Here is an 18512-nt window from a genome sequence, read left to right as displayed (position 1 = left end):
ATAATATCAAATAAATAATTTTGATTTAATTTATAATAGTAAATGGATATAGAGCTATATTTATTTGAATACATTAAGCATGGTGTGTAGGCGCGTGAAATGGGGCGCGTGTATCCGAGAGAGAAGTGTGGCGTGCAGCGGTTGGCGGCGAGTGCAATGCGGCGATAGAAGAGAGCGCGTGGGAGGAGCTACTGATCAGTTTCGAGGGAATAAAATTAAAAAGGAACAAAGAAAAGAATAATTGTGAAATAAAAATAAAAATAAAAATAATTATAACTATAGTATATTTTTAATTTTCTGAGAATTCAATAATGGCGCAATAAAAGTGGCCCTAAAGCAGTCGAAGAACAAACAACTTTTTAATTCCGAGGGGAGAAAGAGAAAGAGATATGCTCTCAAGAAATTACGGACGACAATAGTCAAACCGGCAGGAAATCTTTGGGTGGAGGGTTTTTTTGATTAATTTCTTCGTCGCTGTGAAGGAAGAGCTTTGGAAAGATGATTCCGTCTATGGCTTCGATTTCTTCGTCGTCGTCGTCATCGTCGCCGTCAGCTACGGTGAGAGTTGAGAAAGCGACCAGTGAGTTCTTGATCGGACCTGATTGGACTCTGAACATGGATATTTGCGACACCATCAATTCCAATCAGATGTATGTATATGTAAATAGAAATGATTTTTTTTTTCTCTTTTATATTCTTTCCCAAATTCTTTTTTGGATATTATGTTGACTTCTCTTTATTCATGCAAGGGATGCTTCTTCCTCACTATCTTCTGTTGATTGTCGAATTATTGGTTTGGTTTGTTGTTTGTGTATGAGTTATCGAATTTATATGTGGGTGGTTCATATGTCCGTTGGAATAGGAAAAGCCTTTGTTTCAATTTTGCGTTCCTATTCTCCTTAGACTCAATTTTGGTAAAGCAAATATGTTTTTTGATAAATTATTGTTTCTAAGAGACTTGTTTGATACATGAAGGAAGGCATGGGGATGGGGATGGGGATGGGGATGGGGATGGGGATATTGTTGTTGTTGCTGTTGCTGTTTTTTGGTTTCAATTTATGGATTTTACCACATAAGAGGAAACTTTAAAAGTGGATTGGCTTCTGTGGCACTTCTCAGGTTAGCAAAAGATGTTGTGAAAGCGGTGAAGAAACGATTGCAGCACAAGAACCCTAAAGTTCAATTACTTGCTTTAACGGTATTTTGTTGAAAACTACTTACCTTTCCATGTGATTTGTTCAATACAAAACTTAAATGTGTAATAGAAGCAGGTTTCGATTCTGAGATAAATAAGTTAATTGGTACTTCAAGGCGCTACCTTTTGAAGGTGCTACTGTAGATCCCTAATTAAGTGAATTACCATGTGTTCTCTTCAGCTCCTGGAGACGATGGTCAAGAACTGTGGTGACTATGTGCATTTTCAAATTGCAGAGAGAAGTATATTGCCGGAGATGGTCAAGATTGTTAAGAAAAAGGTGAAGTTTTTTGTATCTGTTGATTATCTCTGGCATAATGCTGTAGATTTTACCCGAGTAAGGCCAACCACTTTGGCCATTATTTGCTAGTGTGAAACTATAAAGACTGTTTTGTTGATGACTATTTGTGGATATCTGTAGATATATGTTGGCTGCTGCTCCAAAATATAGAACAGATCTAGTTTTGTTTGATATTTGCAAAGAGTTGTTGGTTCGAAATTGTTCTGTTACATATTTTTCAAGAAGTGTTCGGAACTTCCAGTTGTAGCTGAGCTCTACTTATGTGAACTCTACTTAATAAGCAAATAGTCCAATATGCATTTGAATCAATAAACCAACTCCATTTATATTTAGTTTGCAACTTTTAGATTGATGTTTTGCTTCATATATGTAATGTTGCTATACATGTAAGGGCTCCAGTCTAATTCATTGGTTCTAAAATGCTCTTTCAGGCTGATATGCATGTGAGGGATAAAATTTTAACCCTGGTTGGTTCTTGGCATGAAGCATTTGGTGGGCCAGGTGGAAGATATCCTCAATATTATATAGCCTATGAGGACTTAAGGGTAAATCGTAAATCTTATTTCCTTTATTCCATTGTCACTGTGTAAGTGACGTGATCCATAATGAATGCTCTTATTGAGCTGTTGGTTTGAGTTTTTCCACTACTTTACAGAGTTAGTTAAATCCACAGAGGATTTATTGGTTTTCTGTATAACCTATACTTGATGCCGAGTTCCCAATTTTATGGTTGTTGGAAATGCTTTGAATTGTCAATTTGTGATTGCGATTAGTATATTCCTATGATCAACTCCCGACTGTTGAACATCTTGGCAGAGATCTGGCATACAATTTCCTCAGCGTTCACCAGATCCAGTTCCGATATTTACTCCACCTGCTACACATCCAATACCAAGACAACCTCAACCAGGATTTGGAATGCCAAGTGGTTCTTCTACAAGGCTTGACGAAGCTATGGCTGCTGAAGAAAGTTTAAGGTCAGATTATATCTTAGCCAGTTGACAGTTGTCTGTATACGCACGGTTGCTATTCCCAAAATTTGAGGCCTCATTCTTAAACTTTTGAAATGGAACTCTATTAATCCCTCACCAACTATTTTGTCTTGTAGTTTATCAAACTTGAGCTCCGTGCTGGAGGTTCTTAATCTCTTGGCTGATATGCTGAAAGCTGTTGATCCCAATGATCGCTCGGTATGTTGAAGAGCACCTTTACTTATCCATGATAAGCATGCTGCAAATGTCTTTAAGAGGTGTTCATATTATTTTGCAGGCTATCAAAGACGAAGTGATAATCGACCTTGTTGAGCAATGCCGAGCCAATCAAAGGAAGTTGGTGCAGTCATTGGCCACAACATCGTCAGTGTTTCTTAAATCCCTTTCAGCTGGCTAGTGAATCAAAATACATTTTCACTTAAAATTTGATCCATCCCTTTTTGCAGGGATGAAGAATTTCTCGGTCAGGGTCTGGAACTGAATGACGGCCTGCAGAGCGTGCTTGCAAAACATGACGCCATCGCTTCTGGTTCTCCATTGCCACCCGAAGTAACAAATATCACTGATGGAGTATCCGAGAAACATGATTCTAATGTTAAACCTGCTGAAGCAAACGTGCCCAATACAGTATCGAAGGATTCCACTCCTGTCCCAGTTCACCCCGACAACAGGAATGTTATTATTGACGAGGAGGATGAAGAGGAAGATGACTTTGCACTGCTGGCTCGAAGGTCCATCCATTTTACTTTTTACTGCTACATCATGATTAAAATAACATTATACAACTTTCTGATGACTTATTATCGAATGCAGGCATTCAAAAACTTTAATAAATGGTTCTGCTAATACATCCGAGTGTAAAAGTGATGCAGCACATTCGGAAGGGGTCCCCAGCAATGCAATAGTTCCAGTGAGCACGACAACGCCTGCTTCAGAGAGATCAAAGGATCAAGACATCATAGACCTCCTTAGTATCACCTTATCGACTCCTATATCAAGTGGCCAAACCCCAGAGACCCCTACCTCCTATATGCCCTCACCGGGTCCAGGCCAGATTCCCTCTTCTACCTCAGGGGTTCCATTTTCTTCCGAACCCTATCCTGCTGTGTCCTTCAACAATTACGTCGCTCCCTGGGCCCAGCCTCAACCTAAGCCGGAGTATGCATCTTATCCTCAGCCGCAGCCTCAAATGAAGCCAGAGTATGCATCTTATCCCCAGCCTCAGCCTCAACATGCAGAAATCCAACCTCGCCCAGAAATGCAGTATCATCAGCCGAATTTACATGCACCAGCACCCCAGGCGCAGCAACAATTTCCTCAGTACAACTATGGCTATCCTCCTCCGCCATGGGCTGCCACTCCCGGGTACTTCAGCAATCAAAGCTCGGTATCCAGACCAGCTTACACATATACAACTGGTAGGCCAGTTTCTTCGCCAAATGTTGGACCATCATCGCATCAAATGTCCATCAATGGAGAGTTGCAGGTCAATTCCAATGCAAGGCCTACTCCAACCAATGCTGGACAAAAGCCCTTTATTCCATCGTATAGATTGTTCGAAGATCTTGATGTGTTTGGTAACACAGATAGGAGATTCAAAGCAGTGAGCAACTCGCCGCCTAACTTGCTGGGATCAAACAACCAAAATATGGTTGGAGGGGGGAAGTGACCACACCGCGAGCTCGACTGGAGTGACTATGTAATTTAGCAGACTGCCGATTTGATGTACATGACTACTATCTATAGTTTAATTTGTTTTGATAAACCATGGCGATTGTCTTAGCACTGTAATTGCTAGAATAATTTATATGTACTGCTGCTGACTGTTGATGGAAGATTTGTATCTGTAGCATTATTAGTGATGATAATGTTATTCAGTTGTGAAATTTGAAGCAATAAATATAGCCATTGTTGGGGAGGCAATCAAAATGAACATATTGGATAATCAATTATCACACCAGATCAGCAAATTCAAATTTGGCACACATTCTAGGCTTTCTAATTCTAACTCGGTGTTATAGGGGATGATTATGGTACCGATTTAAAAACGCATTATATATACAAACACATTATTGTTACATGAGACTATAACATGTGTTGCATATGTATTATATTATAACATTTGTTCTTTGTTCACATGCTGTATTTATATTATATTAATATTTCCTTGAAAGGTTACCATTTTTTATTTTCGCCTAGCTAACATAATTAATACCCTTCCAACTTACACTATATTACACAAATACCATTACTTTTATATTACACAATTGTAATAGGAGTATTTTCATCTTTTTTACTACAACTCATTATAATAGTAATATTAAAAAATCTACGTGCAAAAAGTAAACAACAACCTTGCACCGGGACGGAGGGAGTATATATAGTGTGATAATATCATGTGTTGTCAAACAACACACCGCATGCTGTAAAATTAAGCACGGTAGCCGCCGCCTTATAAGTTGGCAGTCACAATATTCCTTCGATGTAGAATAAATTGCAAATCCCACTAAAATTAACATCATCCATCAGTCATCCATTCATTTGACCAGGTTACCAATAACCCAATTGCGACTGAAAAGACTTTACAGATTTAGCTCTGGAAAATGGAAAAAGCACAGAAAATACGACAAGCACACCAAAGAAAACAGAGGGGTAAATATTTACAACTTTGTTCACCTATAAACAATGACAGATGGATTATTCACCAAAGCCTCCATAAAAACTTTTGAGTCCACTCGATCAAGGAAGGCTCAATTTAATATAAACTCTTTCTTTTTTAGTCTTTTTTAAATACACCTCGAAGATTGATCTTCACGGGCTGTAGTTTGGGACAATCTGGTCTGGTGAAATTGTGACAGGAAGGGAATCCACGCATGGCTTTTAAAATAACAGAGAATTTACCTAGGAGGAGAGATCTCATCGGCATATATTGAGACGCAGGCATCGGCTGCGCCAGCAGCGAGTAGTACTTGATGAGGATGGAAGGTGAGGCAGCTAACAGCTCCTATCTTCTGTGCCATGAAAGTCGGATAGTAGCGGATGGACCCCAGTGGATCGCCCTCAAGATTGAATACTTTGATTAGTTGCTTGGCAGAGCCACTCGCTATGATGGGGGCATGCCGGTGAACAGCTAAAGCTGTGAGAGAACCTCTATGGGCTTCGATTGTAAGGTATTTTGGTATGGGCCGTCTCATGTCTAGGAACTGAATGTTTCCAGCTTGTGATGCGCTAACGATCTGAAAAGTGGAAATTGTCAAGACGTGCAAGCACTATAATGGAGGGTACCTTAATAATATTGAGAAGAGGGGAGAACTTACCTTTGCCGGTTCCAGACCAGGTAGGAAGCCAAGCCCTACAACTTTATCAGCTTCTTGTGTGTGAGGGCGAGTTGAACTAACGAGCCTGCATAGGAAAGCAACATACAAATATTACACACTAACCTTTAAAAATAATGGTAAAAAGAAAAAACAAAATGTGCTCGTCATATCCTCCAGTGTTCACGAATATGACATAGAAGGAGCGTGAAAGCTTTAGACTAAGTACAAAGGGCTATACATAGCCAATATGAAACACATGTAGATGTTTGTATGGATTGATGGTTATGCAGCCATATGAAAAGCAGCAGTTTATAAAGATTTATAGCTTTTGATGGTGTAAATATTAAATAAGTACGGTCAAACAATGCTTACATCTCAGGAGTACGAATGTCGTATAACCTGACATAACCATCCATGAAACCAGCAGCAAATTGACCTCCGTGAACTTGGGAAGCAGCCTACACGAAATCAAAATTATTCAGTAGAGCAGAGTCCAAGTGCGGTGGACAGACTATAGAGTACACAAAGTCAACCAGGAAAATTTAAGAGGCTAACACTTCTTATTCACTTCATATTTTATTAACTTAGAATTAGAGCACTATGCAGCACTTACACCTGCTAGATCTGCCACTTAGGATAAGTACTTTGTAACACCAAGAAATAATAGAATAAAGGAGAAGGCGGACATGATAGTTCACTAATTGGGTGGAAGTTAGTGGAACTTAATTAACTTGCTTGGTGCCTCAGATACATGCAAAGAAAACAGAGGTCACAGACCACATGTCAAACATCAAAACCTTTCTGCACAGAACTTTTGTTCGAGAATTTTTTAATAGAAGGATGAATAATGTAGGAGATGAACACTGATGCAATCAAGAATTGTATGCAAGGGGCATGCGCAATGTTTTGATGGACAAAGAGACTTAGTCATAAATGTTCCCTTGTCCAATGGAGATGAATAGTATACCTAGAGATAAATTACAATGAAGCCTTGCCAACTTATGTATATATATATATATATGTAATTATAAACAAATATATAAGGAATGGGAAAATTTATAAAAATGGACGAATGATCAGAATTCATTATAGTGACTCATAATCCCCAAGATCAAAAGAACAATAAAATAAAATAGCAATGAGTAAACAAAGTTCAGAATATCAAACAAAAAATCATCAAGTTCAGTTATAGTTAAAACCCACCAGTGCTGAAATGCTAGAATCAGATTCCAAGGGAATGGAACTGACAAGTAGCTCTTTGTCAAGATCCCAAGCCATGATTGATGAAATCTCACCAGAAGCAAACTAGCGCAGCCAAATAGAGGAGATTAATGGACAGTCAGAAAGAGGAAGATGCATAAATTTGTAACTGCTAACGTTATAAATTAAATGCATTAAAACATAATATAACAGTTAGAAGTGCAATAACATACAAGATATCCAGATTGCTGTTGCCAATCCACAACAGCTTTCACACTGCGGACACCAGGTCTATGGCCCTGAATTGAAGCAAAAGCAGTAACTAATTTCTGTCGTCCTTTTACACTGTAATCTTTCCAGATCCGGACATTTCCATCACCTGTATCAGCATAAGAATAGGGAGAATTTAGATACAACTAAAATAATAATACTAATACTAATAATAATAATAATAATCCACAAGGAACTCCATTGAAGGTAAACAAATTACTTGATGCAACAAGAAGCAAGTTCTCGTCAAGTTCATTCACAAGGCACAACTTTGAAACACCTTTATCAGGGTAATCATGGTTGCTGAAACTGTTCAGCAGAGTTGCTTCCTCATAATTCCATATCCTGATGAATAGCATGCAGAAAAATTCATTCACAACAAAGAACATACACAAATCAGTGAATGAAAAAAAGAAAAGGTTACGCTTTTCACAAAAGAATTTTTGGTAGAGTTCACAAGGATTGACTGACTAGCTTAAGAAATATTCTAGATGAGAAAGAATAGCAAGCAGCTTCAAACTATCAGCCTTCATGACAAATATATTATGAACTTGTATACAGGGGACGTGTTCTGTTGCATGCATGCAACTTGAAAGTTTTTGCAAGACAAACAGCAGAAAAATCTTTCACCACTTCTATCTCTATACTACTGAACATGTTTTTTCATGACATTTTCAAATAAATGTTACACAATTTTGTGCAATTATATAATCTAAAAAAAAATCCATCGTGATCATCTGGAAATGTTTGGTGAAAATCATGATGCTATAATTATATCAACAACAAGCACAGTGATCACTCAGCTTCAATATACTCTGCTTTCTTTCATAAGACCTCTCATGTGTAACCCACAATGAAGTCTCAAAGCCAGGTCATCAAGAAGAAAATCTTTTGGTCTTACGCCAATTTATCTTCTTAGATGAACATATAAAAACAAAAACTACAATATAGTACCATAAGAACATCACATTGACAACTCATTCAGCAAATCAATCATACTAAGCTTATGAGTAACAAACCCCACAGAAATCCCCACCTAATCCTTTCATTTTCATCTGAAGCAATGACAACAGGTGAAAAAGGCTGCAGCAAAGCAGTCTTGGTGCCAGTCTCAAATTTAGTATCCCAGCTTGCAATTTGATTATGCAGTTTCGTTACAGCTGCCAAGAAATTACAATATTATGATATAGAAAGTTCGAGGGCGTTGTTGGTTAAAAATCAGGTAAATAACTTACAGGAGTGTTGGCATTTCACTATATGATCCAGGACCACTTTCTCCCTTTCCTCTCTTCTAGTAGCTATATCTTCACTATCATCCATTGCAGTGAGAAGTGGCTTTGAAAAGTGACCACAGCTCCAATTATAGATCATTGATGGTGGAAGAAAACTTCGATCCAAAGCACCAGATGGTCCAGATGAACCCAAAAGAGGATCTGCGAGCCCAGAATCTGGAGAACTAATCAAATTTGGCCTAAACTCCAAAGAGCAAACTCTTCGCATACCCGCCAAATAGCTTGACCTGGGAGGACTAACTGGAGGGGTTCTAAAAGTCAGTGGCACATGCCCACCTGGAAAAAAAGAAAAAAAAATCAACAAAAAGTGTAGCTAATAACACAAATAAAAAGCGAACACAACTTTAGTACTGCATGAATGATAACTCAAAATGCATAAGATTACTCACCAGTCGCCACCCACATAAAAATAAATATAATAGTACACACAATTAGCTCGACTTACCTCCATTTAATTCAAACCAAGAAGATGAACGAGCCAATCCAGCAAGACTAGTGCTAGCTGTTGTAGCTAACTCAGCAGGACGAGTGCTTGCACCAGCAGGTTTAATAGATTTTGCAACTACTTGTTCAATGCCAATGATGGACAACACTCGCCTCCCAAGACTGGCAACACGAGGTGACGGATCCTTGGCCAGATTACACAAAGTTAATACGCATTGGGAATATAGAGCATTATCTAGCGGCCTTCTCTTTGAATGGTTGAGGACCCCATTGCTAACACAGTCATTCAGCACCCCAGAATCAGAATGCTGAGATGAATCATCAGATAGTGGAGATCCATGCATCATTCCAGGGGTAGCAAGAGGGCTACTGGTTGATGCTCTCCCATCACGACCCACAGATTGGCTGTCATTTCCAGGACGAATTAAAGGAGCAACAGGTGATGAAACTATACTTCCATGGGGCATGTAGTGTGTTGGAGTTGTATAGCCACTAGCAGAGCCCCTAACCACAAAAGATGGCAGTGAAGTGAGCACAGAACTTGATTGGGGCTTCCAGTATGCAGCAGCAACCGACTTTAGATGTTTGTTGTGGCCAAAAGCAAACCGGGACAGAGCTGCAGGTATTGATAAAGTTGGTCAATAATGAAAAGGGATAACATAAGAAGCTAACTTAATAATAAAGATGACTGAAGAAGATATGGAAAAATAAATAAATGAGGAGAAAACACAAAGTACGCATAGACACAATGCTTCATGGTAGCAACAATGCCGATACATACCTACAGCAACTTCAGCCCGAACCAGAGGACTTCCATCAGAAACAACATTCAGAAGGTTCTTGATAATACTAGTTTCAACCTGAACTTTTTCATCGTTATCACAATCTTCATCCCCATGAAGATCTCGTGATGTGTCAAAACCTACATCAAGAGCAGTGCCTAGAGCAAAAACAGCCGCTGCACGTACCTTTCAGAATATATTCACAAAAACAGGTACACCATGTAAGCATGTGCATGAAAAGTTTCTATAGGAGGGATTGATTAATAAAGTATAATATACATATATATGAATATAGTTAAACACAAGTACACAGCAAATATTAAAGAAATAAACCTCAGGCTGGGGCTCAGAAAGCAGGGGCGAAAGAATAGCAGGTGCATCAGCCTGCAAACCTAGCATTTGGGCATCTATGAAATCCTCCCACAGCTTCCCAAGACACAAACATATCCACTGAAGAAATAATGGTTCGGTTGGTGCATCACTAGGGGTTGTGCGCTGAAGGTGCTTGAGGCAGACATGAATGAGGTCGGCTTCAATGCAGGCTTCCTGGCCACGCCTGTGGCCATCTACAATGACAGCCAAAACAAATGCAGCCATTGCACGCTGCTCAGGATAAGCTTCAACACTGTCAAGAAACCTAATAAAATATGTGTGTCCACCATCCTTCACGAGATCAACCTGACAAGACTACAGAAACACAAAATGGTGTAAATGCTCCACATATAAATTAAAAATAAAAAAATCACATAATAATATCCATCGCTATTTACACAAATGTCGACCTTTGCAAGTAGCTACTACCTTAAGATATAAGACACTTTAAAAGCAGTAATAGTCCCTGATAATGCATAGATTGCTAGCTTAAGAGCTATAATGATAACATAAAATAATAAGAATCAGCATACATTGATAATATTCACACAAACCTTACCAAGTCACTATCAATATCATTTAAAAGAGCCTAACATGTAAAATTAAATGTTAACTTGAGGAAAAATCAGGGTGTTGCAAAAATCAATGTTTTAGTTTAACCACAGCTACAAACATGCCGTGGCAGGCTGGCAGCTGCATATTTTGATGGAGTTCCAATAATGAAGCTGCGCTATTTATAAAGCAACTCTTTCAAAGCTAAAATTGAAGAAAAAACAATAACAAGGGAATGCCTGAAGGAGTTCGCACAAGTGAATACTGGCTCATTAAAAACAGTGTTCCATGTTTATTACCTTATCTAGAGCAAGTATTTTTGTCCATATAAAGACAAGAATCTGCCGAAGCTCTGGAGTGGTGGTTTGTAGTAGTTTCAATACGTATGGAAAAATTCCTACAGATAAAGCCTGCAAGGGGAACAGAAACATTGGATATACATATCCCAGATTCATATTCATCCAAACCTTAAGTATGAAGTATGATTAATCAACAATGAATCGCGTAAAACTTACGAGATCCACAGCCCACGGTCCCATGTCTAAAAATCTACCCAAAAGTACCAGAGCTCGAAATCTATGGCATTGACTGAGTAAAACCTGGATAGCAGAAAGACAGGGAACTTGTTTCAAATATATTATTTATCCAAACAAATGAGATGATGTAAACAGGATCAGACAATTCATAGATATAGAAATATAATAGAAGATTTTATTCAAAATAATAATAAAGTCAAAACCAGTGAAGAACACAAACATCTTCCTTTTTTCTAGAGACACCAGATCACTGGACATCTTTGACTGTAGAAAACTGCCCAATGCATTATTATTAAGAAATACAGTTGATTAAATTCACTAAACTAAGACTTCTTAGTATCAGCCCGCAAATAATCTGTTCATACCATTCATAGGGGAGAAACAAATGCCCATAAGAAAATTATTAAGCACGAACACGACAACTATTTTAAACATTTTAAAAAAAACTTGTCCTCTTTGCCTTCTGGAAATATGTTCAATAATTAGCTTATTTAACTGGAGAGAAAATTAATGTTCACACATATACATACACGTGAATACGGGAATTTTTACAATTGTAATTATATAGCAGGCATAAACAGGTAGTCCCCATGTTAAACAAGAATGTTGCTACCTGAAGTACAATTGGCAACTGTTCTGGTGGCTTTTTATGTTCAGATCCATGATCGAGCCACACTTCAAAAGCTGTCAACTGCTGTGTAAAAAATGGGCTCGGCTGCAGATATCAAAAAAATATATATATATAAATTAGGATAGGGTATTACCTCATCATATATAAGATAGGTGTGCCCTTTCTAAATTTCTCCATTATTTCTACACAAGTACTCCACAGATTTTTTATTTCACAGTACACCAACTAGGACTCACTTTATAATGAGTACTCTAAAATTTCCTTTATTTTTCTATATCATCGAATCTCAAGTATAAACCAATTTATTGGAATATCAAAACGAATACATAATATTTTTGTTTTTCATTTCTTTATTCAACTTCCTCTGCTCTACATTTCTTTGGAGTTTAATGGGTGGCTACAATTAGTGGTGGAAATAAAGGTAGGAAACAAAAGTTGAAACTACCTAAACAAACAAAATGATACAAGTCATAAAAGTATCTAAAGGTAAATTAGTTATTTGATGGTTTAAATGCCATTGATAAAATCCAGGGTTAATGAAATACAACAACAAAGCCAGCCCTCGAGGTCAATCTAGGCGGAATGTTGTGATTAATTGCTAAATGTAAAGTGAGCCAGAAGAGAACTAAATTGTCAATTGGATAAGATAATCGCGACATCAACGCTACATGATAAATTCTGAACTGCACAAAATACAAGTAATAATCAGAGATACCTGGAACTCGGCCTCTGGGTCCTCAACTAATGTTGGAAGCTGAGAAAGGCATATTTCAGCTGCCATGTCCCATGCATCCCTGCAAATCACAAGGATATAAGACACAGATAAATACCAATTAATGAAGAACACATGTCTTAGATGTACATTTGACAGACAAGCACAAATAGTTACCACATATGGTGCTGATGGGTTGGTGGTAACATTGGATGTGAAACTGGCGAACAATTTGCAGACCGCATTATCCTTTCAGCAAGCAAAAAATTTCGAAACAGGCTGGCAACCAAAAGATCTTGCCTGAACAATCTCTGGAATAAATCTGTAGCATTCAAAGTCTCCTTCAATTAGATTAAGAACAAAATATGATAGCTAAGATTAGAATAAAACATAGAAATAATGACATTAGGTCTTTGTTACCATGAGGAAGTACATTCCATGCAATAGTATCAGTCACAGCTGTGAATATCCAGTTCAACTCCCCAAGAAGGGTCTTCCTGTCTGTTTGGCGGCCAGGAATTCTATCAATCAGAGAATAATCAATTGATTCATGAAGAAGTGACCGAGAACAGAACCTGAAATAAAATGAACCACATAATTATTAGCAATAACTTTTAAGAGAGGAATGGAACAAGATGGCAAAACCGAAAAAATAGAAAACAAAGATAATTGCCAACCAAGTCAAGCATAACATTCATTCCCAACAAATACCTTTAGTTGCATTCACAAGATAGAAGACAAAAAAGGAAGATATCATACATTCAAAAGAGATAAAATTCATGAAGTAGCACACAACCCATCACATGAGAAACCTCTGATAGTGAGAGCCTGCAATTGGGTTGAAACCATACAGGAAACAGAAAAGATACAAAACAAAAACAAATAAACTAGCTGAACAGGTAATTGGTCATCAAAATGCATGATCAAAAAATATCTTATCAAGCGAAGACAATTATATATCAGAAAAATTAACATGTTTAGATATTCAGGATTCAGACTCCTAATAAAGGCTAGTAGCCTAGTTAGTTTCAATGAACAATAACTATTTTTAAAAAAAATAGAAAAAATCCACATAGGATTATATCAACAAGTGATTTCATTCTTTTTCAATCATTCAATTTAATATAGCTCATAGAGAATATGCAATTGCATCCTGTTCGAGCCACCTACAGGACATTCTGAGAGAGAGAGAGGAGATAGACTATTCTTCATTTCACCAACACAAACAACAGACACTAACCAACTGGTGATAGCTACATAATAATGGAACATAAACCAAAAACATGATGTAAATGGCAATTCAAATTAGGAATAAAATTGAGTTGTGGATCACCATCTTAGTGCCATTTTTATGGGTGTTGTAAGGCAGGAAGTAAATACATCAGCAGGAAACTCAGCACTTTGTGGTAGCGTCTCATGAGCTTCACAGGCTGCTAGCAAAATACAGTCCCTCATGGAAGACCCAGAACTTGAGGTACTATTTTCCTGGAGCTGTGTTGTTAAAATATAGAGAAAAAAAGAAAAAAAGGTTAAAACCAACTCACTAGCTCGAATGAAGCTTTCTTCGTAGGAAAACTTTACCTCAATGAAGGCATTCACAATAAATCCAGCAGCAGAGCAATCAAAAACATATATTGAGGGGGTCTTCAACCAGGAATCGAGATCAATGATTTGTAGCGGGATGTACTGTGTATAGCTCTACAGAAACAGCTAAATTAGAACAGGTAAGGAAACAGGAAATGGGGGGAGAGAGGTAAGAGGGAAGTGGGGGTTGTAGACAGAGCGCAGGGAGAGACCAGTGAAACTTGGACCTTATTAAATAGCCAAATTTCACCACTTGGTGTTGGCTTGGGTACACCATGTCCATTGTAGTGAAAAAGAACTCTCTCAGATTTCGCATATTTGCGACATGTCATGCAGAGCTTCTTGACATCTTCAACGGTGGGATCTAGGGAATACTTGTAACGGGCCTGCTCATAAGCCAACAAATATGTAAGAAGAAAACCCATATTTAACAATTTTATGTTGGCAAAAATGTGTTCAATACTTTTTTACTTTCTTTTTTCTCTCTCAAATTTTTTTTTCCCCAACATACTAGAAAATATTCTATTATGCAGTTCAGCTACAATACAATATGAAGCAATGAGTTTTAAACTTAATTACGTTTTTAAACTTACAAGGAAAATAACAATATAAAAGAGAAATATGCTAGCATCTTTTTTATTTTTGAAATAGAAAAGCATCCTTTACTAAAGGAAGCAGTAACAGTAACTTATCATACCTTGGGTTGCCACCTCTCATACTGTTGATTCAAGGTTTTTCCAATTGCTTCAATAGCCTTTTCGGGTGTCATTGAAAATGGGTCTATAAAGACAGTGATAAAGCATTCAAACAATACATTTTTATTAGCATACAGAAACAAGCCACAAAAGTTACCCTATCTATAAAGATAAATACACATGTACTAGTTGCAAAGGTCTCCCATTATGATATTGACTGCTAAACAAGCAGGGAGCTCGTCTGTCCAGGCATGAAATCACCAATATGGTGAGGTATAAGTAATGGCAGAGCTACAGGTGCAACTTAGACTAAACCTCTCCAGAATGATAAACAGGAAGAAATCAAGTAGATACAACTACATTGCAGTACAGTTATCATACAGAAGGAAGAATATCAAGAATAATGGACGGAAGAAATTATACCAATCCAGCATTCCATCCGAGCACAAGGAGATATCCTTATTACATCAGGGGGATCAACACTGATATTCAAACATAAGACTAGAGCAACACATCCTGTCTTCATCTGCATGTGAATAAAAAGTAACAATATTTCATTAAACAATTTGTCCGAAAAACAAACTATAGGTTACAGAAGGGAAATAAACCATAAAGTGAAGTCGGCAAGGAATTGAATTGAACAAGCATGCAAAAGGGAAAGTTCATTATCAGAAATGATATGCCCTGACCCAAATCAACTGCCCTAAGACAGACGTTCTAGTTATAGTTCTGGCTAGTAGTCTTCAACAGCACATAAACACTATATGCTAGGACTATGTATAAAAAATTCAAGAGAAACGCATACTGTAACAAGTTAAAACTATCGTTAGAATCCAAGAAACAATAAGCTCACTACACTTCTGGACCAAGAGAAATATCCATGTCAAACCAAAACAAGCTTAGTTTTTCACCATGAAGCATCTGACAGTTTTGAAAACATGGTTGCACAAACATTCACATGAAAGACACTCCTATTAGAAGATCACAAATACATGGGGCTTGAATAGATCCTATACATCTAATCTTGATTGGCTTCCAAAACAGCAAAATAAAACAACATCAGTCCTGAATGAATTGAAATTTTCATACAGCAGAATCATCAAAACATCATGTATGAGTTTGTGTCCTATGTTGGAATGATTATTTGTTTCAAATACAAGACTTTCATATTTTGACAGGTATTAAACATTGGAATGCTAAAAAACTAACTTGGACTGCATTAAGGGAATTCTCAAAGAATTATCATGTTTGATATTAGAAACCAAGTACAGAGAAGCTGATTCATGCACAGTTGCATACATTACGATACAAAGCTCTTAACATGCAATTAGGTGACATCATGTCATCTACCAGCGCTCATGAAGACTCATAATACTTCTTTATCAAGCATAAAAAATATAAGATTAAGCTTTGGCCTAAGTCTTTTTCCTGTCCAACGCACTTGTTTTCCCCTCTTTATTGTTCTTTCTTCTGGTATTCCTTATCTGTATAGGTTTCCCATTTAACCACTACTCTTTTTTTTAAAAATTATTTTTGTTTCAAGTTTGGTTAAACATGTCTCAATAATTTGTAATATTATTAATATAGTATTTAGGAAATTATCACCGGTATTACGTCTTAACATATGTCAAGATCATTTTGAAATACTAAAACTTAACCTGAAGAGAAAGAACAAAACAAAAGGTGTAAGATAGGGTTAAAATGTGGCTATTACTAAGAACTAAAAGGAGTATAAGTATTTAATTTATTTATGTAAACTTGGTTCAAGGAGATGCTTGTGTGCAGTTGACTTGAATAAATCATTTGAGAGGGTCTGCCTGCTATTAATTACTATGCAGCTATGAATTGTATTACAGTATTACACAATAAAGTAGATGACACTTTTCACGTCTTAGAAAATGGATTAAAAGCATACTATCGCCAGTAATCATTTGTCACGTGTCAAAAAGTCGAATTTATTAGCAATTACAGAAAGTATCCATTTAGAATCGTATCTTTGGCATATATCTTTTAAGCATGGCGTATAGAGAAAGCCTGATCAACAACAAATGTCAGGTAATCATCATGAACTATAACTAATTCGTTATAGAGTCTTCACAGTAATAATTGCATACTTGCATCCCCCTGCAATCTAGTCAGCTTGAGCACACAAGCAACTGTTCACAAATTTAGTAAATTACCATCATAGAAGTACACAAGGCAGCCTGCATCATTGCAAAATCACTATGAAGCTCATTCAATGCCACAAACTATCAAACAGAATTGCTACTAATCATTTCTACACCCTGCATTATAGTGATAGCTACAACAAGTCAACAAAATTCGAGAAGCAACAACTGCAAGTAAGCCCTACATGAATTTTAGTGTGTATACGATGAAAGACCCTAGCTTAATACCATCACGAATAATTTCACATCTTCTAGCAAACCTTAAATTAGGAGACTCAAAAGAAATCAGGAATTTAGTTCAGCGAAGAAAACTTGAATGGTAAATTGCAAACAGAACAAAGAGGACACCATGGAGCTTACTCGATCCTTGGGCCTCCATTTAGACACTAAACCACTATCTGAAGGCCCCGAGGGTATGCAGTCTTCAAACCCATCATGCCGAAGCTCGCACAACACAACAGTCTGCGGCAAATATGCCATGCTTGTTGTGGTTGTCATCGCTGTGTAGCTACTACTTGCTTCCTCAGTATAATCCCGAGCATTGCTGCTGCTATCAACGGCTTCCCCACCAAAAACACTTCTCTCGCCATCCTCTCCGACATGATTCCCATTCGCGGACAACTGGTCCAAGTTGTTCGAAACCGACGCCGTAGACTGTGAAAACCGAGAAGCAGTCATCAAATCCCCCAATGCCATAAAACTACCCTAATTCTCCAATAGTTTTTAGCCCTGCCCTAGTCGAACCGAAATCGGGGGACAGCACATAACAAGAACCCTAATCGCACCGATTAATCGGGAAACACGAAGCCTCGAACAAGCTCCGGCCCCAGATGTTTTCCAGATGTAAATGGAGATGAAGCCGGTGAGATTTAGGTTTCGGTGGCTAGTGGTGATTAATCGACAAAGCCGGTGAACGAACGGCGCAGAGTGATTGGGAGAAGAAAGAAGAGAGAATCCAGCTCTAGATGATTCTACGCAGCAGAGGCGTACGAACCGGCTGTGACGGTGACGGTGACGGTCACAGCGGCGGCGGCGGCGGCACAGATGGAAGAATCGATGGAGGCGTAGATATACATGAGAGAGAGAGAGAGGGGAAGAGAGAGAGAGAGAGCGAGTGTGGCTGTTGCCTGTTGGAGCAAAACCAAAAGCGGAGCTGTCAAATGTAATATTTGAGGGTTTTATTACTCCACTCGTTATTTATTTTTTTTTTTTTATTATTATTTTTAGAGGAAAATCCTACTGTCGTAATATTGATAAAATAAAACTGAAATTAGACAGAATTTGTGTTTTAAAAGTAATGGTATATTTTTTTAAAAAAAATCTTATTCGTAATAATTTAAAAATTGTATTGCTCCTCTCCGTTCTATTTAAAAAGTTAATTTTTTATTTTCGTCTCTTTTTTTATCTTAGACTAATACTAATTTTTACTTAATTACAAACATATATAATTATTTTATATATAAAATCAA

The 18512-nt window shown here is 37.5% G+C and overlaps 2 protein-coding genes across 3 annotated transcripts; one reads left to right on the top strand and one right to left on the bottom strand.

The window, feature by feature from the left end:
• Nucleotides 1–324: 324 nt before the first annotated feature.
• Nucleotides 325–4337, top strand: LOC127250949 (TOM1-like protein 6). The gene is made up of 9 exons (XM_051274446.1): nt 325–650; nt 1120–1198; nt 1377–1475; nt 1928–2041; nt 2313–2473; nt 2605–2686; nt 2766–2851; nt 2935–3219; nt 3302–4337. Exons 1-9 carry the CDS (start codon nt 499–501, stop codon nt 4155–4157), a joined length of 1914 nt encoding a protein of 637 aa, XP_051130403.1. The 5' UTR covers nt 325–498; the 3' UTR covers nt 4158–4337.
• Nucleotides 4338–4973: 636 nt separating this feature from the next.
• Nucleotides 4974–18190, bottom strand: LOC127250865 (regulatory-associated protein of TOR 1). Of its 2 annotated transcripts, none has more exons than XM_051274303.1 (23): nt 17404–18190; nt 15299–15401; nt 14878–14960; nt 14393–14566; nt 14178–14294; nt 13930–14087; nt 13017–13171; nt 12774–12918; nt 12600–12678; nt 11867–11968; nt 11233–11316; nt 11017–11127; nt 10127–10480; nt 9793–9979; nt 9013–9627; nt 8511–8843; nt 8312–8435; nt 7496–7620; nt 7239–7384; nt 7009–7110; nt 6178–6263; nt 5806–5890; nt 4974–5724 (listed from the first exon to the last, which is right to left on the bottom strand). In XM_051274303.1, exons 1-23 carry the CDS (start codon nt 17737–17739, stop codon nt 5386–5388), a joined length of 4143 nt encoding a protein of 1380 aa, XP_051130260.1. In that variant the 5' UTR covers nt 17740–18190; the 3' UTR covers nt 4974–5385. The 2 variants fall into 2 exon arrangements, with proteins under 2 accessions (XP_051130260.1, XP_051130261.1); XM_051274304.1 differs by having other exon boundaries at nt 14408–14566.
• Between the last annotated feature and the right edge of the window lie 322 nt (nt 18191–18512).

The sequence above is a fragment of the Andrographis paniculata genome, unplaced genomic scaffold (genome assembly GCF_009805555.1).
Source record: "Andrographis paniculata isolate CXL003 unplaced genomic scaffold, ASM980555v1 Contig38END, whole genome shotgun sequence".
Taxonomy (NCBI): Eukaryota; Viridiplantae; Streptophyta; class Magnoliopsida; order Lamiales; family Acanthaceae; genus Andrographis; species Andrographis paniculata.
This window is presented reverse-complemented; position numbering and strand designations above follow the sequence as displayed.